The 27,807-nt window shown below is 37.5% G+C and overlaps 1 protein-coding gene across 1 annotated transcript in view; it reads left to right on the top strand.

Annotated features, from left to right (window-relative positions):
* spon1a (spondin 1a) overlaps positions 1-21,258 on the top strand; it is a 69,360-nt gene extending 48,102 nt beyond the window's left edge. The window contains exons 7-16 of the mRNA XM_030721482.1: positions 4,239-4,303; positions 12,269-12,470; positions 14,507-14,647; positions 15,559-15,634; positions 15,740-15,922; positions 17,705-17,875; positions 18,006-18,173; positions 19,509-19,673; positions 19,973-20,239; positions 20,363-21,258. Of these exons, the coding sequence (XP_030577342.1) occupies positions 4,239-4,303; positions 12,269-12,470; positions 14,507-14,647; positions 15,559-15,634; positions 15,740-15,922; positions 17,705-17,875; positions 18,006-18,173; positions 19,509-19,673; positions 19,973-20,239; positions 20,363-20,526 (1,602 nt within the window). The 3' untranslated portion in view covers positions 20,527-21,258. The remainder of the gene's footprint in view (positions 1-4,238; positions 4,304-12,268; positions 12,471-14,506; positions 14,648-15,558; positions 15,635-15,739; positions 15,923-17,704; positions 17,876-18,005; positions 18,174-19,508; positions 19,674-19,972; positions 20,240-20,362) is intronic.
* Positions 21,259-27,807: the final 6,549 nt, after the last annotated feature.

Raw genomic sequence — 27,807 nt, 5'->3', positions numbered from 1 at the left:
TTGTTTCATATTGAGGAGATGTTTGGTTATTGCTTTTAAGTCTCACTTTGTACTTGGATTTGTTTGTCCTTTTGGGCAGATGGCTCTGAGTGCTATAGCGAGATGGTGATTAATGACACAAGGGATTTTAATGTACAAAATGATGCATCAATATAATAAGGTTAATGTAAAAAAAGTTGCAAAATGAAAAACTAATGTTTATTCTCAGTAGAACAAAAAAAAGGTAAAAAAGCTTGCTTCTTTTAGATTTATTTGAAAATACAAAATATAGCTCTATTCTTTGACAGAGTTTTCTAAAGAAAGCGATCCACTCCATAGCCTTAGTTTGTTCTTTTTTTGTTTGTACTTTGTGATGATGAAGACATCATATTTCCAAAACAAATACAGAGAAGAGTGCTGAAAAAATGCCCGTGAAATTCTGCCTGTAAGGCAAGTTTGTCAACACAGACATTTATATAAATTGGTAAATCAATTAAAATGAGAAAAGGCTCAAACTGGAACTGTGACACATGAAAGCAGTGAAGAAGAGTGTGTGGGTATATTAGTTACTGATTTTTTTCTGTATTAAAGCACGTAAATTGAAAAGACACTTCTTGAGTCCATTCTAATGAGTGCCTGGGAAGTTGTTCCTTAGCTGCAGCCCTGTGGGATGCAAAAGAGTTATAGGTTTGCTTTTGCTCAATATTTAATTAGTAGAGGGGAATGACAGGTTCTCTGAAAAGCTAACTACTGTATGTGTTTGGCAGGAGAAGCAAGGGACAGCTTACTTTGGTAATAGGGCTCAGCTTTAGACTTCCATGTCATTACTGAATATATAGTCAATTTAGGCAGCAGAAGGTCTACTTATACCTGATCTTTGAAATTCTATCCCTCTGTGCCTGTCTTTGACATACACATGAGGAAAAGCAGGGATTTTAAAATAATTTTGCCAGTGGGAGCACTTTAATTAGTGGTGTAGGCTGATAAAGCAGAAAAACAGCGACATAAAATACACTTATTAAAGCAACTGAAATATAAAAAAAGTAAAGTTGAATTAACAGAAAACAACACGACAATAATGAAACCAAATTATGTTTTAATATATTCTCTGGGAAGTCAGGTGGGAAGAAGAAAGATGATGAGAATTTGTTATATGTACCGCATGTTCTTTTTGTGGCACTGACACAAAGAGAGGTTCTGAGTTGCTTATGTTCTTACAGCAGCATAATAAACTATAGTAGGTGCATTTGACAAGAAAGCAGGGAAAACTTGTTAATTGTGAAATGAATTCAGACTCTTGGGATTTTCTGCCAAGGTAATGATCTGTTACGCATTTTGTCATTAGGCCAATAAATCTCTTTGATTCCGGTCATTAAACCTAGCAGCAAAGTTCTGTGCAGTGGTTCTGTAAATGGCTGCTTCGAATAAATGGAAATATTTGTCTCTAATGGATGGACACAACAGAAGATGGATGGTCTCTCTATAATTTTGGAGTTGCATAATAAAATACTTTCATTTCCCTTTTTAGAGTTAAAGATACACTCATAAGCCAAATATAAGTCAATATATAAGTCAAACTGATTCATAGGCAAGTAGCTTGGCTCAAATTTTTGTAGTTCAGCATTAACTTTCCTTAAATTGCAACATTGCATTTTGTAGGATTTTCCATTAGCCACGTGTAGACAGATTTCTTTCTTCTTGAATAGGAACAAGAAAGTGTTTTGTTTTTAACACAAAGAGCAATTCATATCAATGTCAAACACAGTCAGTAAGAGTTTAAGGGTCCTCAACTTGGTAGATTGATATGCTGGTTGAGTTGTGCTTTAGGTGATGAAGGAGGTTATTTGCTTGCGTAATGCTCTTGCTTTGCATATTTTTCATTAAAACCCAAGCATATTTCTTTTATTTTTTGCAATTTTGCAAAAGGATATTGTAAATGCAAATATCCCCCTCATCACCAACTATGACACTAAACATTGTATCAGAAGTTGCCTGTGCATGCCTTTTTGTGTATTAACAACTGCAACTCTGTAACATGTAATGTAACTTCTGAGTGAGAAAACTGGAACATTTTAGCATAAAATAAAATTCAATAGAAGATAAGGTCAGTGGTGATGTCAATTATAAGTAAATTAAAAATTAATAGTAGCGAGGGCGAGGGCAGATGTGCCTGAGGCTACTTCATAGCTTGCGGACAAGATACTGACATGTCTCCTATTAATTATGACACTTATCCATTCCATTAAAATGTCTAGAGAGCTACTAAGTGATGGGTATCTGGCAATTAGTGAGTAATGATGGGAAATATTAGATGACATCGTCTTTATTGCTTCTGAAAAGACTTTCAACAGACTGCTACTGACTCAGATAAGGCCAGGGGAATATCACTGGGATTCTACTCTGCCCCGTTTTTATGAGTATTATTATTATTTTTTACAGATGTCAGCTTAGATACATGATACTAACTAGTTTATTTTCAAGTGTTTTTATATTTTCATGACCACAGGCACACAGTGTGCCCATTGAAAGTCTGTGATGGGTTAAATTTTGGCATCAATTACATCTAATCATATCAGCTCCTCTCATTCCCTTTTAAAAGCAACACTGTCATGAACATGACTCCCAGACACTTTAGATATGAACTGCAATGTCCAGAAAGTTCTTTCACAATGAAAGAAAAAAAAACCCCTCACATTAGAACAGTACAGAGGTGCAGCATATTACATTTCACACACATTTTTCCACTCTGACATTTCATTAACACTTTCATGTGAAAGAACACCTTTTTCTAATCTTTTTTATTCAGTTCAGTATATGGCTCAATTTAAAAAACAAAAACGTAGAAGGCTAAGCTGATTCAAAAGTAGCCTTTTATTTTGCCCTTTGAGTATATGTGATCATTCAAGTGTAGTTATTTGAAGGTATTTTAATACCTTTAGAGATATAGGGAAATAGTAAGAGAGAGAAAATGGTTATGATGTTTCTGGGGTTGCAGGTGCAGAATATGAAATGTATGCTTACAGCTTCCAAAAGGCTAAAATGTCAGAAAGGGGTCCCTTTTAGGGAGCAGGGATCCTTGTTACTGTGTTGGTCTTGGGTATTGCTTGTAGTGTGATATTGGTGTTTCTAAAGGTCTTTGAGTAATATGTACTAGCTCCTTTCAACAGATTGGTAAACAGGTTTCTCCTCACCTACTGCCAGGGAAATTGGATGGTAGAAACCTTTCTTCTTGATCACCTTCACATGGTGAGATGGCGTGATAAAAAATCAAATACACAAGAGGAACTTCTTTAATTTACCTGTAGTAACTTAAGATGCTGCATTACTATCACAACCCTTTTAATACAAAATCAACAGAGAAAATGAATATATGAAGTCACCTAAGAACTTGAACCAAAAGTGATACATTGACTTTTCCATATTCACACTTGTCACCTGCTGTTTATTTCAAATTTGCAAGTGTGTCATTACAATATTTTTTAAAACTGACTGACTGAGGTGTTTACTAAAAGGTTATAAGCCTTCTTAATACCATACAGCATCAGGTTATGGAATGATGTAGAGGGTGACTATATGTCATTCCCGAGCTTGGGATTAGCCCATCAAAAACATAATCAAGGTGCTAAACATAAAACAAAATCAGTAAACTGTGATCCTTAATAACTGCTCTTCAAAAAACCAAAACATAAAATAAAATAATTATTGACAGTAGTGTTTGTTTTCAGATTCAGCACAACTCAAATTTAATTTAATTTCATTATATTGAATTTTTAAAATTTTTTCAGTTTTTTTTTTTTAGTGTTACTGCAGACTGTAACTATGGGCAGGCTTCTCCATGACCCATTTAGTATATATCTTTTATCATTATTGACATTTTTGTTGAATTATTTATTTCTTAGAGAAGTGCAGTGTAAGGGGAAACTATACACACAAAGAGACAACAAAATGCAAGATTTGCGAGGGGAATAGAGCCAATAATGAATAATAATGAATAAATGATAAGTTCTTATAACTGTCAGTCTCAATGGCAGAAGAAGATTAAAAGTTCTACAGGCTGTAAAACATGACAAATAAACCAATGAATCTAGTCAAAGATGATACTTTTACAGTTTCCTTAAAGCCTGAAGACAAATAGTTTCATGAAGTTTCTATGGTTTATTGATAATTTTAGTTATTTCTTTATTTTGAGTTTTAGAGTGAGAGGTTGGACATTGGACTAACACTAAATTTGTGTGCATTTATCTGTTTTTCTCTTGTAGGGTGATGATGTCCTGACAGTCATCAAAATGAAAGCACAGTGGCCAGCCTGGCAGCCCCTTAACGTGTAAGTGATTTGTCTTTAATTGCAATGATGCCTATTAGTGGCTTTGCAAGGTTTGTAAGAAATGTAATACAACATTATTTGATACTTTATTCCAGGAGTCTTCAGCTATTGTAATATAAATGAACAAATTAGGCAATTATTGTGTCTCAATCTTTAAGGCAATATTACATAAAAGTCAAAACATCTTTCACTGTTAAATCATAAAATTCATAAATCACCTGCAGACATTTTGACTGTATATAATAAAAAATGGAATTAGTCAAACTTGCTTTCTTTATTAGTGCTTATAGGACTAAGACCGCATGAGTGAAACAAGCTGTCAAAGCCCAGGCTTGGTTTTTTGCATCTTGGATCTGCAGTATACCAATGACAGACCAAAAGCCATAGATTTATTCAAACCTAAGGAGTCAGTTCTGTCAACATGTGGTGTGGGGCAAGCGTGTCAGACCTGGCACGCAAAAATGAGTTTTATCTACGGTGACAAGGAGTACTTCCTAAATTCAAGTCAATTTGTTTGAGATAGATATATTACATACACTAGTGCATCTCAGAAAATTAAATATTGTAAAAATGTTTGTGTTTTTCTTAATTTTGATGGTTATGGCTTTTAGCTCATGAAAATTAGAAATCCAGTGTCTTAGATTATTAGAATATTTAATTTTGAGTTTGAGTAAATCACTGTTGAAACAGTATAAATACTGTCTAATCAGTCTAGTCCAGCACACACAACCACAATCAATGATAGTTATTGAGATCATGATCATCAACACTCTCCCCAAGGAGAATAAGACACAGAATTGCTGTAAAGGGGCTTGTTGGCAGAGTGCTATATCATAGTCTTGAACCACCCCTCATTTCATCATATTTTGCTACTAAGGAGCCAGACTTTCTTGTAAGGCGAGACTCAGCCGACAGGACCCAAGTTCCAGGCGGTATAAAGGTGCACCAGAGACTCTCCAGCGCATAGTAGCAGGATGTAAGATGCAAACTGGGAAAGCACGCATTGAGAGACACAGCCAAGTCACTGGGATAGTTCCCAACTCCTGATGGGAGATACCGCCAAAGGTGGTTGAGAACAACAGAGCTAAGGTACTGTTGGACTTCAAGTCCCAGACAGACAAGCAGCCTCTGGCCAACCAATCAGACATAGTGGTGGTAGACAAGGAGCAAAAGACCACAATTATGATTGATGTGGCAATCCCAGCAGACAGCAACATCAGAAAGAAGGAGCACAAGAAAATAGAGAAGTACCAGGGGCTGAAGGGATAACTGGGACAGATGTGGAAGCTGAAGTCCAAAGTGGCCCCAGTGGTAATCGGAACATTAGAAGCTGTAACCCCCAAGCTGGAAGAGTGGCTCCAGAAGATTCCAGGAATACCATCAGAGGTCTCTGTCCAGAAGAGGGCAGTCCTAGGAATAGCTATGAGATGTTGCAAGGTCCTGAGCTTGTGGAACACACACAACCCATATTTCAGAGATTTGCTGAGCCATTTCATGCAAGAAACCTTATCATTAGATTTTGTTCAGTACTGTGGAAAAAAGACTCACTTTTTACTCAAGTTCACTAACACGTATCTGGTCTAATCTGTAACCTTTTTCTTATTAGGCTGACCTGTGAAACTTTGTATTTGTAATGGCTGATGTGATACAATGTACCAACAGTGCTATTTTAATTTCAGTTTGTGCTTTGACTGGTTGAGATTAAATAAATTTCAGTGTGAGATTAAATAGAATTTAATACTAAAAATGAATAAACAGTAGGATAGAAAATGTTCAGTATGTTCAGTGATTTTTTTTTAAACATATGAAAATCAGCCTGTGATATTCTCTGCCAATGTGTGCTATTCTCTCTATCAATGTGACATTTTAAGGCTGAAGCTATTATTTTAAAGTTAGGTTTCAGAGTTTGCTAATCAGTGAAAACTCTACTTAAAGAAAACCTGAAACTACCAGCACACTAGCTTACTCTGTGCACATTTATTTACTCCTATATTCATAGGAGCTGTGTGCTTTCTTGTAAATATCAAAAACAAGAACCTTTTTGATTCAGTTTGTATAGAAAAACTTCCTATGCTCTGCTGTGTGTTGTTTCCTCAACCACAGAGCCTAAATAAGGGCAATTGGATTAGTCTTTGAAGGGAAGAACAGCCAGGAATAGAAGCAATGATATCCACAAGGGCTAATTAGCCTACCCTGCTCTGTATATACAGCCAATTAACTGTTTCACTCAGTGATTATTAACAGCACATGCAGGAATGTGTTGGATCAATTGCGTTGGTTGGAGCAAGAAAAGGACAGGACATTTTATGTAAATAATTACAAAGAATTGTCCTCACCATGGACACTGTGCATTAAAAGAGTCAAGTACACATTTTATTTATGAAACTGGAAAATGCATCAAAGAGAAAAAAAAAGTGTTATGAGGTTCATTAGTTCACATGTGAGCTGGATGAAAAATACATATAATTTGTGCATATTTATATCAGCAAGTTTTAAAATTGGATGTTTGTGTGCATTTGTGTGTTAAAGGTGCCAGCAAAGCAGTGTAAAGATGTAAGCTGGTGTGTCTCAATGTTTGTGCTTCTTTAGGTGTATGAATAATGTTTTAGTGTCAGAGTGCAAAAGTCTAAGCACCCATGAGCTTACATAATTTACATAATTTTTTGTATACAACCCCTGCACCAAACATAGAATAGAAAAATTATTTTGGGTGCCTGCCAAAATGGGTTTATGTGCTTCAGTGCTAAAAGAACACATTATTTGTTTCAAATTGTACATTGTGGAAGCACCTCTTTTCACTCTGTGTCTGAAATGCTGCTGTTGCTTTAAGAATCATCTCCACAAAAGTCCAGTTTGCTGTTTTGACTAGTTAGCATGACGAAAAGGGTGCAATCTTTGTTATATACATAATTTGAATTCTCTGAGTACTCCCCAAAGTGGCCATGCCCACTATTTTGCCAGCTGGACATGCCAGGCACTCTTCTGAAAATACCCAGCTGGGAGCGCTTGAAAGCATTTTGGAGGTGCAGCATTTATTCGGCTGAGATGCTTTGGCTGCTATGACATGGAATATCTTTGGAAATAATGTGTTGTAAGTACCTGCGGACCTTGTAGATCCATGGTGAAGGAAATGTCCCTTCAAGCATTCAATGTCAATATTGTTGTAATCTGCAGTAGGGACATGAATACTCAGAGACCAACAGTGTTAACTTCACCTCCAGTGGCATGTACAAATGGGATGTGACTGTGGATCAGCGTAGTGTTTCCTCTTCGCTGTGATTGGACGTCTGGGTGAAAGGTGACAGCAGCAAGCTGGACTTTTTATCCAAAGTTCAAAATGTTCAAAAAAAAGTTCAAAACTCTTGGCTAACAATGAATATAAATAAGTAAGGAAATAAATAAAGTACTCAGCACTCAGAGTGTAGAAGATGTTCTGTGCCTCATCATGCTGCCGGTGTTTCTTAGAGTCAACAACTGAAAAATTATGCTTCTCAGGTTTCTCATTCTTATCTTGATAGTCCTTCCACTTTCATATCATTTTGCAGTCAATACACAGTGAAGACTTTCTTATTTAAAAGGCAGTATTTTCCACCTGAACTCTCATCCAGTATAAATGACACTGGCTTTTGTATTAAAAGTCAGTGATCCTAAAATAGTGCAGGTAAATGTCATGATCTATCACGACTTCCTGACCGTGAATGTCTGATGTAGTTATAGTTACTGTCCATCCTAAAACATTGAAAAAATAGTGCAGTTGAGTTCAGAAATAAGATTTAAAATGCGATTAAAAGAGATATCATGTGAATATTGTCTTCCCACTATAGACCAAAATCATTTTTTTTGTCCACAATGTAAGGCTAACTGTAAGAACCATGTCAGTGTTGATGGAGATTTCATGTTAAGTTGTGCTAAAACAGATTTAACATGGAAATAAATTAGTTTTAGTGCACAAAATGTTGCTTTTAGAAGCCCCAGTTTGAGACTTATCTGAGTGCTAGAAGAAAGTTACCACTTTATTTTCACAAACTACTTTGGCACGTTTAGAAGACTACTTCCCACTCGTAACTTCATCAACACAGTTTGCTCATACCTGCAATTGAAACACACACATGGCCAGTCCCAAATGGATGTTAGACTCTTACATAAAACATTTCAACACCAGTTATCCAGTATATTTTGTTGTGGGCGTTAACATAATAGATATTCCTGAAGGCTTCGCACATATTCTGATGAATCTACACTTTACTCTCTGACTCATTCCCAAATCACATTTTTCACTACTATATTTTCTCACTAAACGTCTTTTTATTAGTTTCACTATTTCACTTTCCCTCTTTAGGCTGAAATAAAATGGCTGCTTGACAGTTCCATGACACTCACACTGGCTGCTTGTTGTCAGCCCCACTCCCACTGCCTTGTCAGGTATTTTCCAAATAACCAGGACTATGTTGATATTCTGTGAGTTTTCTGATTAGGAGCTAAAGAAATGTAGTTATTGGCAGTGTGAATAAAGGTTCTTTCATGGAATAAAATGTGGCTGCTATTGAGCTGATTTCTGAGTTAAGTACTTTAATTCTACAGTGCTGTGGAAAAGTCATTTCTTTATCATTGCTTCCAAGACTTTCTTGCAGTTTTTTAAAGCAGTCTTGAGCAATAGTTTTCCAGGTTTTCTGAAAGTCTTTCAAAGTTTTTCTGCTCAGCTGTTTCAAAGAAAAAGTCAAGTTATTGTCACAGCCTTGGCGTTGGTGTGATGGCAACATCCTCTGTTCCACAAAAAACATTGGCCATAGCGAGAACGGTGTGACCTAGAATGTTTAAATTCATATCATAGATGCATCTACTAAAACTCTTGGATGAGTCCAAATCTCAGCGACCTTGATCTCAAACCAAAGATCAAGTTTTCTGAAAAAGTGAACGCATTAACTTCAGAACAATTTCACCTAGGATGTTCAAATTCACACCCTAGATGCATACTGTTCAAATTAGACCCATCAAACTTCACACACTTGTTCACCAACTTTACTATAATAGAGGTGTATGACCTTGTACTTGTATACTCCCCCACCTTTCCCCTTCCCCCCGTTATGAATTCAAAATAGCCAAGCGTGGACACCCGCTCAGCAGTGCTCTTGTTTTAAGTCCAGTCCTTATACCTGACCATTTTTAGAGGAATGTTTTTTTTTCTTTTTTGTTAGTTAAGCCACTTAACAGTGACCTATGAATTATTCAAGCATAAAAAAAAGACTTAACTCAATGGATGAATCAGTGTTGTCTCTACACATAACAGGCAACTTAGCAAAGAACCAATTTTAAATTATATCTTTAGGCACTTTATTAATAGCAGCCTGTCACAAAAGCATCTCATGTTTTCCATATTTCTTTAGTTGAATCTATGATAGATGATAGCAATAACACAGTTTGACAGGCATAAAATAGTATTTTCACACCAACAGGGTGAATCCCAAAGAGCTATTAGCCAAAAATCTTGGCATATCTCAGCATGGTGTACAGTGTGTCCTTAAATTTGAGGAATGTGGACAAGTGGAGGAAGGGAAACGGGAAGAAAAGGCTGCGATATGCCACATTACACAAGAACTTGACTGAACATCAGTGGCAACAGATGAGTGATGAATCCAGATTGGAAAGTTTAGTTTCAAATATTGTCAGTATGTTTGTAGTAAGTCAGGAGAGAGGTACAATAGTGAGTGTCTACAGCCATCTGTAAAACACAATGGAGGCTCTGTCATGTTGTGGAGCTGCATTTCAGCCTGTAATGTTGGGGTCCTTGTCAGAATTACTGGAATTATGAACATCCAAAAGTATGGTCAGGTTTATATTCACAATGCAATACCATTTGTAAAATGTCTGATTGGAAATGGCTTCATTTTTCAGCATGACAGTGAAAAACTATCAATGCAAAGCATACCTGGATAGAAAAACACACAATGTAACACTATCCGTGTTCTATCAGATTCCCCAGAGTTCAGACCTCAACATTATTAAAACACTGTGGGATCATTAGCCCATTTTAATAGATACCTCAGGCACATTTTGTGCTAAGATTATTATGGTACTGATACAGTAGCAAGCAATGCAATGAGACATATTGGAAACATTTTCTGGCATTTTCCTTTATTTCATGTTCCACGTATCTTGTGGCAGGAAAAGTTGGTTAAATCCATCAAAAGTGCGTGGACAGCTCTAAAACTTGGTTTTGAATTTGCTTGCTTTACATGCAAAAAATATTTCCTTTACCTTTAGAAAGTAGTTTATGTCTCCTTTACCAAGCATAAAGAACATACTGATTAGCCACCCACACAAGTAATTTTTGGAACCGTCAGATGTAAGGGAATGAGTGAAAAGGGAAACCATTACTAGCAAATATCCATGCAGCAACATTTTGACACCTACTAAAATTTATATCAACTCTTCTCCAAAAACACGCCTGCGCACATTTATAACCCAAAACATTTTGGAATTACTAAAGCGTTTCACTGGGGTTATCTAGGGTGATTAATCCCTGCCTTATTTGTTCTGTCTCTTCTTTTCTGTCAATTACACCTTACCTTTTTGTGCAGCCCAGGTGGCACTTCGAGATAAAGCGGAGACTTGCAGTACTCTCTGAGCAGAGACCCAGGAGAGTTGAGTCAAGTTGTGTGCTCTCAGGGGATAAGAGTTATTTCTGCACCTCAGAGGCATCATTAGCAGAGTGTGCAAGTGCAGGACAGAGTTGGCTGAAGTCAAATAGGTTTATACAGGCATGATGACAGGTGAAGAGGAATCACTGGCTAATCGTCTATGTTACAAGAAGCTTCCCACTTCCCTAATTAATCTCGTGTTATCTGGAAAAATTCTTTTAATTAGTTTAGCTGTCAATCATTGGTCAAATAAAATGTCCAGAGGTGCATGTGTGTGAGTCTCCAGCGGTGGAACAAAGCAAATATAGTGTGGAGATAGATGTGGTGTGGCAGTGTGAGTCTGCAACATGTCAAGTAAGTTTTGCTAGTAACTCTGATTTATAAGCCCTATATTCACCTTCTTATACTCTTCCTCTTAAGTTCCACAATATTAGACAAGCTTTTAGCTTCTACCTGAGCATAATTTTCAGTGTTGCTTTTCTTATTTCATTTATATTAACCTTTGTAAAAAATATAAAAACTTGGACCAAGTTGCATGGGAAAATCAATTGTGCCAAACTTTGTAAAGTAATGCAGGTACATGTTTAAAATATCCTAGAATCAGAAAGATTTTTCTGGCAGATGGAATAAGTTCTGTCTCATCTAATTTTGATGTTGTGGCCAAAAAAAAAAACCCTTTAGCTGGATATTCCTTCTGTGTACTTGAAATATGAATTTATTACACATTCCACTACCTCCAGCAGCAAAATGTCAATAACCTGCAAATTTTCCGTTTTAGGGCAGCTTGTTTAGGGCAAAACTGGAGATGTATGAGGATTAACCAAATGCTTTATTGGATTTAGCTTTGTTCAGATTTGTGAACTGTGAATTCAGGTCTTTATGTCACGTCAGTCAAGAAATATTGGAATCAGAGAGACAGATTCCTGATTTTTGGCCTCAGAGGCATCCCACAGGGATCATGCCTGGATCCTCTTTTACTTACCTTTGTCTAGTATGTTTTTTTTAAGGTTATATTTGTTCATAATGTTTTGGTACTAGAACAGTTGTCACTTGAAAAAAGGTCAACCAGCCAAACATTTAAAATGAATGTGCTTTAATTTGTTTGTTCCTCTCCTGCACACCAGTCTTTCAGCTGTTAGGAGGTTGAATTCAAATCGTACCTAAAGTGGAACAGGTGCAGATTACTCTTAAGGTTTTTTGAAGGACACACATTTTGTGTGCCACGGCCTTTGGAAATTCCCACTTGTCAGTTGGCATGCAGCTAACGTCTGTCTTACTCATGAAGTGCTTTGATGCACTCAGAACTCATACTCATGCTCTTCCTCAGGCGGGCTGCCCCCTCAGCAGAATTTTCAGTAGACCGGACCCGTCACCTCATGTCCTTCCTGACGATGTTGGGGCCCAGTCCAGACTGGAATGTAGGTCTGTCTGCTGAGGACTTATGTACAAAAGAGTGTGGTTGGGTCCAAAAGGTGGTTCAGGACCTAATCCCCTGGGATGCAGGCACTGATAGTGGGGTGACATATGAGGTAGGTACAAAGTGATATTATGTATAAAATTTTAAAAAGTACTTATACCAGTGTTTACGTATCTATTAAAATGTGAAGTTTAAACTTTACTTCTCAGCTGTTACTAAAATTGTATGTGAATGTTAAAAATGATTACATTGACAAGGAAAACCTGAGGAAACGGGAGCTCTTTATCTTCATCATGCAACAAAAACAGGAGTGTCGCTCACTCAAATCAGGTTACAACCCCACATTCCCAGGGCAATCACAGCCTTTTGCAGGCTGTTATTCTCTCCACCTTTTACCCCCTGGATAACCTTCTTTCTCACTCTCATCACCAGCTGAGATTTCCCTTCACACTCACATTTTGACCTTGTCATTATACCAACCTCTTCATCTGCCTGTCTGCCCACATTCACAATCACTCGCTCTCTCACGTCATACTGCCAGGCTGCAACAATTCAAGTGTCATCACCCATCCAATTCTCCTCTAAAAGCCTTGAGCAATGTCCCTCCCCCAGCCCTCACTCTCAGGTGCTGCATGCTCAGTGTCTCCTGTCAGCACTAAGAGATTAGGCTTTATGTTTGACCAAATTCTGTGACTATACATGTGTGCAACCTTTGGCTCATCCCTTGGAGCTCATAGATGAACCCACTGAACTGTAGTCTCTTGTTTATTTTGGCCAGCCTCTGGGTTAATTTTACCCTTTTCTTCTTTCTCTTCCTCTCTTTTCCCCCCTCTCTCTCTCCCTCTCTCTCTTACACACATACACACAGAAGTGCAGAATTTTATTCAGCAGTGGTGTTTAAAGCATCCTGAATTACCATGTGAGGCACACCTTGTTCTGGGGGCCTGGAAGACCTGAAATGGGTGTGCAGAGTAAGAAACATATAAGGCATTGATACTGCATGAAGCCAGTTGGATACGTTTTCTGAAAACAATTAGAAGTCAGTTAATATCCACTTATAAACACAGCTGGCAGCTTAGACACAGGTGTGGCTATGACAGCTCATAACCCTTTGCACGATTACCCTAATAAGCCTCAACAATTGTTCTCCTTCTCTAATGCTTAGTTGCTCAAGTCTGAATCCTCAGTCTGTTTTTTATTTTATTTTGACGTACAAATTAATATGCCATTACTGTAGATGTTAAGCTCAAATAAATGTCAGTAAATCTGCATAGGAATAACAGAAAAAAGATGCTCCTCGTAACTGCAGACAATATGCAGCAATATGTGTTTAATTTGTCTGTAGGATCTAAGTAATCCCATGATACTGCTTTTGTTTGTGAAAGTAATGGGACTCTCAGGTATCCACTCTTATGTTCACTTTGTGAATGCATAATTTTCAATAATATGAACAGACTCCCCTGTTCTAAACTGCTGTAATCGCCATTATTTAAATTTTAAATGGGAACACAATAAATTTTGCTATATAAAACTGCTTTTTAAACTGAGAATGAGGAAGGAATGAATGAGTAGTTCATTAAAACTTTTTAGGTTGTGGCTATTCTGAAGTAGGAACTGAAGTGAGGAAGTGAGACTTTGCAGCTGTGTTACAAAGTTGTTAAAGGCACAGGCCTGTACCTGAGTATCAAGACTCAGCCATTGTACTTTAACAGTATCGGCTGATTAATTGCCACCTTTCTGCTTATCCTCCTCTAGCTTACAAACAAAACAGCACTGCTCTTTCTCTATTTTCCTTCTGGGTGGTCTCAGTGGGGGTTGAAGGATGAGCTGGTCTTCTGCCTCCAGACTGCCTCTGGCGGTGGTGCTTCTATCAGCCCCCTGCTGGCAGACCTTTACTGTTGACTGAGAGCAGCTCCCATATAAACTACACTGCTCCTCCACAGCTGTTCTCTGACTTTGAAATGTGTCCTTTGTTCAACTTGTGCTTTGTGTAACTTTTGTGACTTTGTGCCCATTGTCCTTAACGTGGAAATGTATTTTTCAAAGAAATCTTGTCATGGTGTTATTTTTAAAATCCCAAAGATCCACTTCTTTTTGGCTCATCTATCCCCCCCCCTCCTTTTCTGTCTTTGCCTGTGGTTCTTTTAGTCTCCCAACAAGCCCGCTATGCCTCAGGACAAAATCCGTCCCTTAACCAGTCTGGATCATCCACAAAGCCCTTTTTATGATCCTGAGGGAGGTGCTATTACTCCTGTGGCCAGGGTGGTGGTGGAGCGCATTGCCAGAAAGGTTTGTCTGTTTTTCCCAATAGTCAGGTCTCGATTGTGGCTTTGATGGGATAGTGATAATGATGCAGGCAATTTTATTATGACAGCATACCACAGTGACTAAAGGTAATATACATTAGGCTTAATTACTAATATTTTGACAGATTACCACACTATATTTTGCATTTTCATTGTGCAGGGTGTGAATATTTCAGTTCAGTTCACTTTAGTGATCTTAAGAAACGTGTTTCCAGTTCAGTTAAAACTCATCAATCCAAAGATCCCTTATGAGCAGATACTGGGTTTTCCTGCCCAACAGGAAGAACCAGGCTTAAGGAGCATGATCTGTTCATCTGCTGCATTCTGTCAAGTCAACATCGTTTAATGTAGTGAAAAAATATGCATATTTAAAGCACGTGTCTACAAATTAGCTGATTTTCCAAATGTGATTGAGTTTTATTTTTTTATTTTAAAAAAGGTCAAATTCTTTCCTCTAATGTAGCATCAGTAATAGCAACATGCAGTACTGTGCAGTTTGATACAACTTGTGAAAGTAGTACAGCACAAACATTTCAAAAGTTAATTAAACCATTTATTGCAGGTATTTAAATTAGTTTTCTCTGAGATATTAAGTTTTCACAGTTATGATGAGTGATGAAACATTATCGCTGCCAAAGGGCTCAATGGTTAGCAGTCCTTCAGTGGCATCTAGAGGCAACTGTGGGGATTTTTTTTATGCACGATTCTGTGTTTAAGTGTAACAACATTGACATAGACACACTTTAAAATCCATTCCTGTATACTCTATAGTTATTTATGTTGTGTGCTTACCACAGGATAATTTTAAGTATATATACTAAATGGAGGCGGAGACCTACGAAGTGAAGAGAAGGACTGAACAGCAGTAAACAGAATGTCTGTCTGTGTTCACAGGGTGAACAGTGCAACATTGTTCCAGACAATGTTGATGACATTGTTGCAGATATTGCCCAGGAGGAGAAAGAGGAAGGTCTGTGTCCTCTTCCTTTTTCTCTCTTTCACACACACAAGATTAAAAGCACACCTAACAATGGTAGGCTATTATTGAATGTCTATTCCCTTTTCTATCCTGCAGACGATACTCCTGAGACATGTATCTACTCAAACTGGTCTCCGTGGTCTGCCTGCAGCTCGGCCACTTGTGAAAAGGGCAAACGGATGAGGCAGAGGATGCTGAAGGCACAGTTGGACCTCAGTGTTCCCTGCCCACACACTCAGGATTTTGAGCCTTGCATGGGGCCTGGATGCAGTGATGAGGGTTGGTATTTATCTAAAAAAACCAATGTCACTGGATTGGCCGGAAAATAACAGAAGACTGCTATGTAGATGGAAAAACACTGTAATTAAATACAATTTCTCCACAGATTCCTCATCCACTGAGCACCTTTATGAATATTTTTAATATCTGTGATAATTATTGTACCCATTAATGTCTTTAAAAAGTTATATGTTATGAAACACTTTTTTTTTGTTATTCATAAAATACCCGGGGTACCACTCTGCAACAGCAACAAAGTGAAAGCAGAAAGACAGGCAAAGAGAACACATTGTTTAGAAGAGACCATTAAGCATATTTATTTATAACAGACATTTGGTTGTAAATTGTATTCGTGTTCCTGAGGTACTTGCACTGCCTCGGGGCTGGGTTAGGCTTGTTTTATATTTTCAGACTTTACCGAGGCGTAAGTTTGACATTTATTACACTAGGAGAAAGGGTGTTGCTGCTCTGTATTTCGACATGACAGGTATGGATGATTTAATTCATGTGACACTCATAAATAAATAATGTGAGGAATGCAGTTGTTCATGCATTTGGTGCATTTTTGTAGTTTTGTCTTTGATTCAACCAAACATGTGGTAAGAAAAAGAGGGTAAGACTCATTAAAGCATTCAAAATAAACCAGTGAGTTCATTACAATAATAATTATCATACAAAACTTCATGAATTACAATTCTGTCATTCCAGTTTGTATATTTATATACAGAAGTTATTTTTTTAATACAGAAATTAAATTCAAAGTGTGTCACCTTGAAAAAACGATAAAAGTTAGAGAACAATTGCTTAAACTGTTCATGAAAAAGTAGAAAACCTGAATTAAATTTAATCCTACAAGTCTTTTTGTGATATAGTGAGATTTTTTTTTGTTCATCTGTTTGATTGTTTGTTTTTTGCTGTCCTCAGACTCTTTCCAGAATGAGATTAACTTCAGAGCTCTCTTTTGTCACAGACTTGAGCAACAGAAAGAAAAACCTGTTAATACTACCTTGGATCTTTGATGTTACCCAATTTCTTTTGTTGCACTTTAATTTGCTGAGAGTGCTGACAGTTTTCAAGCCTGAGTCTACACTTTAAGTCTTAAACCAAAATTAGATGCTGTGTTTTCAGTTTAACTGCTAATTCATTTTGAACTTTCTTTATTGCTATCTGCTACAAATTAATAATGAATTTACCTCCAAATAATTAAGTGATCTCTTGTAATGTTTACATTACACTTTCACATGTTGTACATGTTGCGCTCTTTCCTGTGTCAAATCACAATATAAGAATTGCTAAGGTCACTAATGAAATCAAGATCTGTAGATATTAACTAGAGAAACCCAGTTATTCCCTTATCAACAACCATTTGGCAGCAGTGGGGACAGACAAAAAATCCCTTTTAACTGTAAGAAATCTCCAGCAGAACCCGATTCAAGGAGATCGGCCATCTGTCTCAACAGGCTGGGGTGAGGAAACAGCAAAGAGGGAAAAGATTAGCAGCATGGAACAACAAACAATATCATAGTGAACGTAAGAATTATATAAGAAAACAAATACAGAAAAGCAAATCATAACGACGTCATTCAAGGAGATGCTATTATAAGCTGAATCATTCTATGTAAATAACTTGTGAGGGCATTTATATTGTGTAAGAACATTTTTTTTGACTTAGGTGCAATCCAATTCATGATAATATGCAGGCAAAATTAATAATTTTTTCAGTTGCCAAAATCACTAGTTATTCTTTGAACTCTCGTCATCTTTCTCCTTTTTACTTTCAAGATGCCTCCACCTGCATGATGTCAGAGTGGATAACTTGGTCTCCGTGCAGTGTCTCCTGCGGTATGGGGACACGTTCCAGGGAGCGCTATGTTAAACAGTTCCCTGATGACGGCTCAATCTGCACTCTGCCCACAGAGGAGTCTGAGAACTGTGTGGTTAATGAGGAATGCTGTGAGTTTTTTTCTTTCCTGTTCTATATATTAGACTTTTCTATTAACATATTACTTCCCAAGTGTTTTAAACCATTTTGATATAAGTAACATGGGGTTTTTTGTACCGTGCATTTCCCTCTTGGTCTTAGCTCCCAGCAGTTGCCTGGTTACAGAATGGGGTGAATGGGATGTCTGCAGTGCCACTTGTGGTCTTGGCATGAAGAGGAGAGAGCGAATGGTGAAGATGCCTCCTGCAGATGGCTCCATTTGTGGGGCAGAGGTTCTAGAAGTGGAGAAGTGTATGATGCCAGAATGTCGTAAGTAGCATCATTTTCAGCACTGCAACTTCCTGTAGTAACTATCTGAACTTAAATCATTTAAAATTCTTTTTGTCCCCTTGTTCCTTCATAACAACATTGCTATTAACTATATTCCTAGTTTCAATTACAATTTCTGATTGAATATCCACTCATTATACAGTGCTTAACAAATTTATTAGACCTAATAAACCTGGTCTAATAAATTTGCTAAGCTCTATATACCACATGATGATGCTAGAGAACCTAACCTAACCTAACGCTTAGTGAAACTTTCTCACACATAATTAGGCTTATAAATAACTTTATTAGGTGAGTCTTCTGGAATGAGCTATTCTGTGAAAGTCTGTGTGGGGAAAATAGTTCCACAATTTAAAAGTAACCTTTGTTAATGTCAGTTTGAGGATTTCATCATCTGTGTAAGATAATATAATTTAATATTATGTTAAATTAACCACATCCACAGAGATATCTGAATGCAAAGTACAAAGCTGAAAACTAAAATAGCTATGACATTAAGAACTCTGGCAGAACTGCATTAAAAACAGAAATTTCTGTAGTGGAAATCACTGGATCACAGCATGGACTCAGATACACTTTAGCCAGCCATTGCCAGGGTGCTGGTTTTGCTCACTAGGCTGAGCAAGCAACCCCTATCTCATAAGGCTATTGCAGAGGCCCGGGTTAGAATCTGCCCTGGGCCAATTGCTCTTCTCCCTGGTCTCTTTTGCAGATTTCCTGTCATAAATTAAAAACCTATTATTAAAGACCAGGTGGCCTGAGTGGAAAACCACCATGTGATCTGATTGATCAAAATATCATAGTTCAGTTGCCAGCATTATAGTTGGAGCTCACATAGGTGTGAAGGCACTATTAATGTTGAACAGTTTATACAGATTTTGGAGCAACATGTACTGCCATCATGAAAATGTCTTTTTCAGAGAGGGCCTTGCTTATTTCAGTAAGAGACTGTCAAGCCCTATTCTGCACATATTACATCTGGATGGTTCAGTAGTAAAAAAATTGGATGCTAAACTGGGCTGTCTACAATCCAGCCCTGCCATCTTTAAACACAACTGTAATCCTGAGGGGATTACAGCTATTGGTCTCCTCACTTCCCAGATTCTTACAGTGTTGTTCAAGTGTTGTACTATTTTTTTTTAAATAAACCAGGCTTTAGATGATTTGCAAATCATTGCTTTGTTTTTTTAAATTCACACTTTACACAGTGGCCGATATTATTTGGAAACAGGGTTATTCAATATGTCACAGATGTATGTGTTTGATATTACATTCATCTAGACAAATGTGGAAAATTATGTATCTTTGGTATAGATACAATTCCCTGCTTGCTGACTCCGTGGTCTGACTGGAGTGACTGCAGTGTAACTTGCGGGAAGGGTTTGAGGACACGACAGCGTATGCTTAAGTCACCGGTGGAACTGGGAGAGTGTACAGAAGAATTAGAACAGGTTGAGAAGTGCATGCTACCAGAGTGTCGTAAGTAATCAACTCACCCATGTACTAAAAATGTTTATATATTAATTGTAATATTTGTTATGATTCTTATTGACTTGATGATAATGTACATCCAATGCACATTATAAGAAAATGTTATTATTATTATTATTTCTTAATTTTCCCCCAAGACAGTGATCCAAAACATATGCCAAAGCCAACCAAAAGCTTTTTCAGGAATTATAACTGGAATGTCCTTCATCACTGCTGTGTTATCTGTGTGATTCACTGTAGGGTAACTTTGCTTATTCTTCTCGTTTTCTTTTCATATTTGTCTGTAGCCATAGACTGCGTCATGTCAGAGTGGAGTGAATGGTCAGAGTGTAATAAGTCCTGTGGGAAAGGTCATACAATCCGGACTCGCATGGTGATGCTTGAGCCTCAGTTTGGTGGAGATCCTTGTCCTGAAGCGATACAGCGGAAGAAGTGCAAGATCAGGAAGTGTAACCGAGGACAAGGCAACAGTGATGAGAAGAAACGTCGCAAGGAACAACGTGAAAAGAGGAGGAGCAATCAGGGAAGAACTGAGGGCACCTCCGAGCATCCAGGTTAGTGTCCCCCCTTCTTTTTGTTCATTCAGGACTATAACACCACACAGATAATGAAAATGTGTAGAAGAACACCTTATTCTTACAATGTTTTTCTTTTTCTTGATTTTTCTGACTCTTAAGGGTGTAGAATGAGACCATGGTCAAGTTGGACAGAATGTACAAAGATTTGCGGTGGAGGAATTCAAGAACGACTCATGACAGTAAAGCAGAAGTTTAAGACTGCCCAGCTGTCCAGCTGCAAGGACAGGAAGGAGATCAGAGCTTGTAACGTTCACCCCTGCTAGGAAGGAGTAAGGGAGCAGAGGGTGGTGGGGATGGGTGTAGGGGTGGACTGGGAAGAGTACAGGGCACACCGTTGCACAATGATCCAATGCACTCTGTTTAGGGCTGAAATGACGCATTCTTGAATCTGTATTGGTTAAATCCAGACCTCAGGTCAGCTGTTGTTAAGAGAAGATGAACTTAAAGATTTCTCTGTAAGTCTGGATTTAAACCTAGCTGATTCTTTTATGCTTTCAAACTAGCTCTGACATGACTATTTTGCAACATTACTGTAAAGTTGTTGTGGTATAATATATCTTGAAAAGTATAATTCTAAACTACAAATTGCTTTCATAAAAAGATGAACTGTTATATCTTGTGGTATCCTTAAGTAGTACAGTATATTCCAGACTTTAAAGCACAGGTGCCCAGCCATTCCAGTGTTTTATATGCCTTCAATTGTTCAGTTGTTTCTAGGGAACAAAATGCCCAGTTGAATTTTTACCCAGCTATGTTGTTGTACATGTAGATGCACCACAACTGACATCTATATGGTTTGGAGCATTATTAGGAATTTTATTTTTTTTTTTTTGCAGTGGAATTTTTTGATAAGAATGTGTCCCAAGATTCTTACCAAAGTCTTGTGTAGATGTTTTCTAGATGTATTTCCCTCATTTTGTTTATCTCTCTTCCTCTAACATATTAATATTTTGGAATAATATCACCTTTACAATAAAAGTAAATGTGACAGCTTGTCACATGGATCTGTGTTTTTATTCAGGGTATTAACAGGTACACTAACATGGGCGGTTATTGGTTTACACTTGTGTTACCACTAGATGGTGATAAGAACCCTAAAACCTTTTTTTTTATAAAGAAACTGGTCATTCCTGAGGCCGGTGCTTGCCCCTCTCTATAGAATAGCCACGAGGGGGCAATGTAATGAAGACACATTTATACTAAGAGGGATATTTTATTCATTTCTGAGTGTTGATTTGGTTTGCAAATAATGATATTTCCTGAAATTGATTGGGATAATTTGCTGCTGATTATCATTCATACAGCAGCAAACCGTACAAGCTCTAGTCAAAAGCCTTCCATCAACAAGATCATTTCACAGGATTGTTCTGCTAGACAGAAACTGGGGAGCATTCAAAGAGCTTTTGTTAGCTGCACAGAGGGTCTGCTCTCTTTAAAGGATCATAGCAGTTGGAGAGTTTTTATGGACGTGCTTGCTGAGATCTTAAAAGAATCTGCCCCCCCCCCCCCCCCACCCCCCTCGTGTAATAGGTGGGGGGAGGGGATGGTGTCAGGCTTTCCTCACTGTGGAACTCTGGGGACAAGGGTGAAAAATTCAATACACACACATCATAATGTCATTCCTGTTTCCATGCCAACACAACCACACATGGGGGAAGCCTACACAGTGCACAGGCAATGGAAACATGGAGGGGGAATTATTACAGGCGTGACTGAGATGTTAAAAAATGCTGTGCAGGCTATAATGAGAAGTGCATGGGTTTTTCAAAAAGACATTTATGAAGAATGTGTGTTTATCTTTGTAATCGGAACCCCTAGAAACCTTTTCAAACCTCATCTGCTTCGTAGTTCTAATGGAGAGCCAGCTGCTGGTTTGGTAGCCAGCGGCATCTCTTATATCGGACTGGAAATCATCTCAAAGATGCAAGTGCACTTTACATTTCTCTGATATTATAATGAGTGTCCTCTGTCTGTTGATAAATATTTATATTCAGGGGACAGGCACACTACTGACATAATAACTGAACTCTCAGTCCTCTTCCTCAGTTTGTCTGATTCTGACTCCAACTGAGAAGAAAATCAGGTCCAGCTGCTGGTGGGATAGAGACAAGTCTCTGCCACGTGGGTTAGGTTGACACTACTCTGAAATGACACAGGCTCTTTTTCCCCCCTCACAGTTTTCTAAAGATTTGTGTATGTTAGCCTTCTGCAACACGTTGTCCTCATTTCAAACATGCTGCATGTAATGAAGATGCATGGATTGATGGATGGATGAAATTTATAATGGTATTATCTGACAAACTGATCATATGACATTATTAAGCACTTTTCTGACACAATGTCTGTCTGCCTGCACTTTTGACCTGATATTCTCTATCCTTCACTTGTGCTACTTCCTGCATTGTCTGCTATTACCTGTTTGTGTCTGCAGTGTTTATTTTGTGTTTATTTCAGTACATCTATGCAATTTCCCTGAAGGTCCCAGCATGACGCTGCATTGGATTTGCTGTTGGTGGAATGCAGCTTATTGCAGACTCAAGCCCTCGCAGTATGTTGCTGTGTACTGCCATTTATAGGGAGTGTAATTTGTTCCATATTAGTATTTAGACATGTTAATTAGTGCATGAAAAGTACATGAATACATTTCCAAAGAAAAACATATTTCAACATGAACACAGAAATCTTCCCAAACCGACTCCAAATAGATGGTTTATTAAATGTGAATATTTTTTTAGCACTTCCTCTTTCCTCTTTGCACTAAAAAAATGGAGTAATTGATTTTGACTGATAAACATCTTAACCAAATGTCTTAAAAATGTCCTATCTGGAACATTCTATAGTTTTGTTTTTTACAGTAACTACAGATAAATACCTCCATGTCACCTACTCAGACCTTTTTCTGTAATGTGTGTGGTTTAAACAGTTTCCTGTTGCCCAGGTGGGGAACACAGATGAAACTAATCAGGGACGACATGACGAGGAAATTAAGATGAAATACAACATGGAGAAAAACTGAATTTTTCAAGGTAAAGACAGGAAGTAACAAAGCAGACAGAGTAGAAAACACAAACATGCTAAACAAATGTGACAAGAAGACAGACTGGTCATAACGCAAGGAGGCTACACATGAAGACAGGAAAGGAAACACTGAAAAGACAAAAACAACTAGAGAGGGAACAAACTACACACAACCTCAAAGTCAACAGTAACTAAAGCTAGGAACTGAAGGCACAAATAACAAGGCTAGAAAACAAACCATAAAGAACCTGAGTTGGTGAATTCTACTATCATTTTATAATTTACCTCTGAACCTTTTATGTGAATCAGACTGGGTCTTTTTATTTATTTAAAAACTGTACAAAAGAAATAGTAAACCAAAAAAGAAAAAAAAAAATAGTGGCCTTTAAGTTCTTCTAAGAAGAACAGAAGTACAAGTGCAGTAGGCTTTAGTTTGTCTTATATTATCCTCTCGGGCAGTTCCTCAGTCTGGACAGGAAGACAGAGGAAATACAGGATTTCATAAACTAATAAGCCTCAAAGAGAAAATCAATAAGGATGAGAGCCCTGCAAAGACTCTCTTCTACAAATTTTTAGACTAAAGCAACAATCAGTGTCCTGAGTTTACAATCTGATAAGACTTGGAGCAGAAATGTTCTGCGAAATCTCAGTTTATATTAGACATTGTTAAGAATATTTAATTGAATAAACAGTTTATAGTCAATAAGGCAGTGAAGTTTGTGAAGTTTGTATCCCCAGGCTACAGACAGTCTATCTTAGTGTATGGCTGATTTTCTGGCCCCAATGTTATGCATATTTATTCATTTCAAAACTTGAATGGCAATTCTGCTTATTGTTCTGCTTTTTTTTTTCCCCTCTATAATTTGCTGTCACCCCTTTGTAATAGTGGTAGAGACTAGAAAGGCCTTTTACACTGACATCACAATTTGATTTCACTGTCATGTTATCATCCTGTTGCTGGAGGAACATGTTTTACTGGGATTCACAACAACAACCTAAAATTTACTTGCATTCCAAAGCAAGACTATAAAAGCTTCTGATCGTCTCTGCAACATTTTAGCTTCAAAGGGTGACAACACATGAATACAAGAACCATAAAATAATGTCACGCATAGTAAATAGAATAGGTATTTTATTGCTCATACTGTATTACCTAGTAATAATAGTTACATTAATATTTGTTTCACAAAATAAAGACTTGGGATTTAACTCTGTCTGGAATTCCCCCGGTGCATGATGGAATATGCTGAAAATTTAGGGAAATAGTTTTTTACACTTTGCATGCCAGAATCTCTGCTAGCCCGAGGGATTAGTGTGGTGAATTGTCAGACTTTTTTGCACTGATGGGAATCTTGTACTTCGTGAGTCGTGCCCATTACAAATCACCATGTGTACTCACATAATGAGTTGAAGATGTAAAGTTTGTTTTTGTGAAGACAAAAGAAAGGTGTGGGCAAGTTGGCCTTTTTAAAAAAAAAAAAAAAAAAAAAAAAGGTTTTCAGTAAATTCACCCCCACAACCTTGAATCGGAAAAGCAGTTAAGAAAATGGATAGGTGGATGGATAAATTCAACACAAAACAAGACAGTTGACTGCTAGAATATATTCAGACTGTATTTGCAAAGGTGTATTTCCTTGCGTATCAATACTTTTCAGTCTTAAAATCTGCTTCGGGATCTCGTTGTTACCATGACAACAGAGCCTTCCCAATAGGAGGAAATCTTAAATTATGATATATTCTTTAAAGGGATAGGTCACACATTTTTCTACAATTCTCCTGCCATTAAAATTGCATTTCATCACAGCTACAGAGACATCAAGCTAAAAGCAAGATTTTTTCTGCTGCCAAAGAATGATATGAGTTCAGTGTACTGACTGGAAATGGATAGCAGATTAGTCAGTTGTCTAACATTTATAGTAGTGTTCATCCATCATTTCTTTATATTTTGCTAAGAAGATGGGAAATTGAGCAATTTATTGAAATGTGCAAAAGTACATGGAAATACAGTATATTAGGCAGAAAAAGAGTTTGTATAATTCTAATGAGGGTCGATGTTTGGTTGGACCACCTTTTTTTCTTCAGCATAGCCTGAACTCTCTTATGCAAGTTTTTTTTGTAAAATTTCTTTGTCGTCTTGAGGACTAGTTATCCAGGCTTCTTGAAGGACATTCAAAGCTCTTCTTTGGATCTTGGTTGCTTTTTTTTTTTTTTTCAATAATATTGAGATCCAGGCTCTGGGAACATCAGAGAAAGTTTTCCACTGTGTGTGTTTTGGCATTGTGTTTGGGATAATTGTCGTGCTGGAAAATGAAGCAGTTGCCAATCAGATATTTTCCAGATGGTATTGCATCTTGGATCAAAATTTGACTGTACTTTTCTGTTTTCCGAACACCATCAGTTTTTACAAGATCTCCAATACCACTGGCTGAGATGCTGCCCCAAACCATGACAGAGCCTCCATCATGTTTTACAGATGACTGTAGACACTCACTGTTGTACGTCTGACCGCTTCCATGCATACTGATGATGATTTGAGCGAAAATTTTCAAATTTGGATTTATCACTACACAAGACTTGTTGTCACAGATTTTTCAGTGTAGTTTTTGTGTAATCTCAGCCTTTTCTCCCTGTTACCCTTCCCTAAGAATGGCTTTGTGACAGCCACCCTTCCACTGAGACTATTCCTGATGAAGTGCCGGTGAAGAAAAAATGGATCAACTGAAGGGCCAGATGCATCTCTGAGGTCCTGTGTCAGGTCTTTGCTGAATTATTTCCTATTTCTTAAGGACATGACTTCCAGATTTTTTTTAGACCTGATTTCTTCTTCTTTTTTGTCCTCCACTTGTCCAGTTTCATTAAATTTTTAAGGACACGTTGCACATCATGCCAAGATATGCCAACTTTTTGGCTAATGCTGGGAAATTTTACTTACAAGTATTTGGATCTTGCTCCCAACCTCATTTTAAAGGTTTTTGATTTCTTTACTCAACCAAACAGTTTGTATTATGGTAATAGGAATGCCAAATTTAGTTGTCCTTCTAAATCCTATATTATATTCCATTGCGGACACGGACACAGACAGCCAGAGACCTGATGGCTGAGTAGTCATTCTGTTATAGTTCTCTGGTATCTGCTTGAACTCTGCTGCCTGGAGAGCATGTATAGTTGGTGCATTGCAATGTACATTTTCAGCAGACAAGTCTGCAGGGGGTCAAAAAAACAGGCAGGCATGTGAATGTTTACACAGTCCCTCATGCTAACCATTTGATGACAAAATTTATGTCACTGGGACCTGAGTGGACCGTAGCAGCATCACAGACATGGAATGTATAATCCCTGCCTATGTTTTCTATTACCTTTCCTCTTTTAAAATAAAAGACAGCACAGACCTTAAATGAAACATTAGAAAACAAAAACAAACAAAAGACTAAAAAACAAAATGCAACAACAGCAACAACAAAAATTACAAACTGCATGGTGGCCTGTAGTATGAGACATAATATGACAAGAATGTGATACATGTATTTCCTGTTATAATATTTAAAAATCCTTATCCTGTTAGTTTGTTGTCTGATGCTTTTATTTTGAAAAGGTAATTGCTACAGTAGGAGGGTTATGAACAAAGGAAAATTAGATAGTTTTGGTCTTACTAGCACATGTCTCATGTGAGCCCAAGCCTGGTTATGATTTTGTTGAGACCAGTACTGACTAACATAATTTCAGTTATAGAATATATTGAAAGGCAGTACAAACATCTATTTTTTCATTTTGCAGGTCTGATTCCAGGTTATTACATATAAACTACAGGACATATTTCCAGGTAATCATCACACTTCTTGAGGTTTGCTTTAATAGGTTGTTAATAATGGTATTAGGTAGAAACAGGCAGTTTTGCATTTTGCAGCCCTGATTACAGGTGCTTACACAGAGACTGCCACAGATAATAAACCACAACAGTAAACATAATATTCACACTATAACCTTTAAACAAAGAAGAATGTTGGGGATATAAGGTAGCATTAATTCCAGCATTATAATACAGTAATAGTATAATAATATGTTAAACCATACCACAAGAACGTATGTAAAAACACTTCTGAATAGAGAATACACTGTCGTTTATTGATGCGTTTATATGTGGATGTGCATACAATATGTTTCTTTGGCTACATTCTGAGAGAGCTTGAACTTCCTTCTCTCAGCATGGCTTCTGATTCCTTCACTCCATACCGATTGGCTTGGGTCACAGTGAATCAGAGGACAACAGAGAGAAAGCCAGGATCACACATCCATCTGCTCTCATCTTTTTGCTTACTGTTGTCAGCAAAACTATTAGAACATCTGGTAAATAGAAAAAAAAAGAAAAGAAAATGTGGGCAAAAAGCACTGCAAATGCAAGACAGTTCTTGAGGTTACATCAAAAGATAGTGTTCCTATTTTTAATTACTTGGCTAGAACAGCTCTTATTGGAAACGCACCCTTAGGATTTGGATTTATGTCTGTTTCTCGGTTAGTTTGATGGCTGA

Source organism: Archocentrus centrarchus, chromosome 3 (assembly GCF_007364275.1).
Source record: "Archocentrus centrarchus isolate MPI-CPG fArcCen1 chromosome 3, fArcCen1, whole genome shotgun sequence".
NCBI lineage: Eukaryota > Metazoa > Chordata > Actinopteri > Cichliformes > Cichlidae > Archocentrus > Archocentrus centrarchus.
Note: the sequence above shows the minus strand (reverse complement) of the source record. Positions and strands in the feature narration are given on the sequence as shown.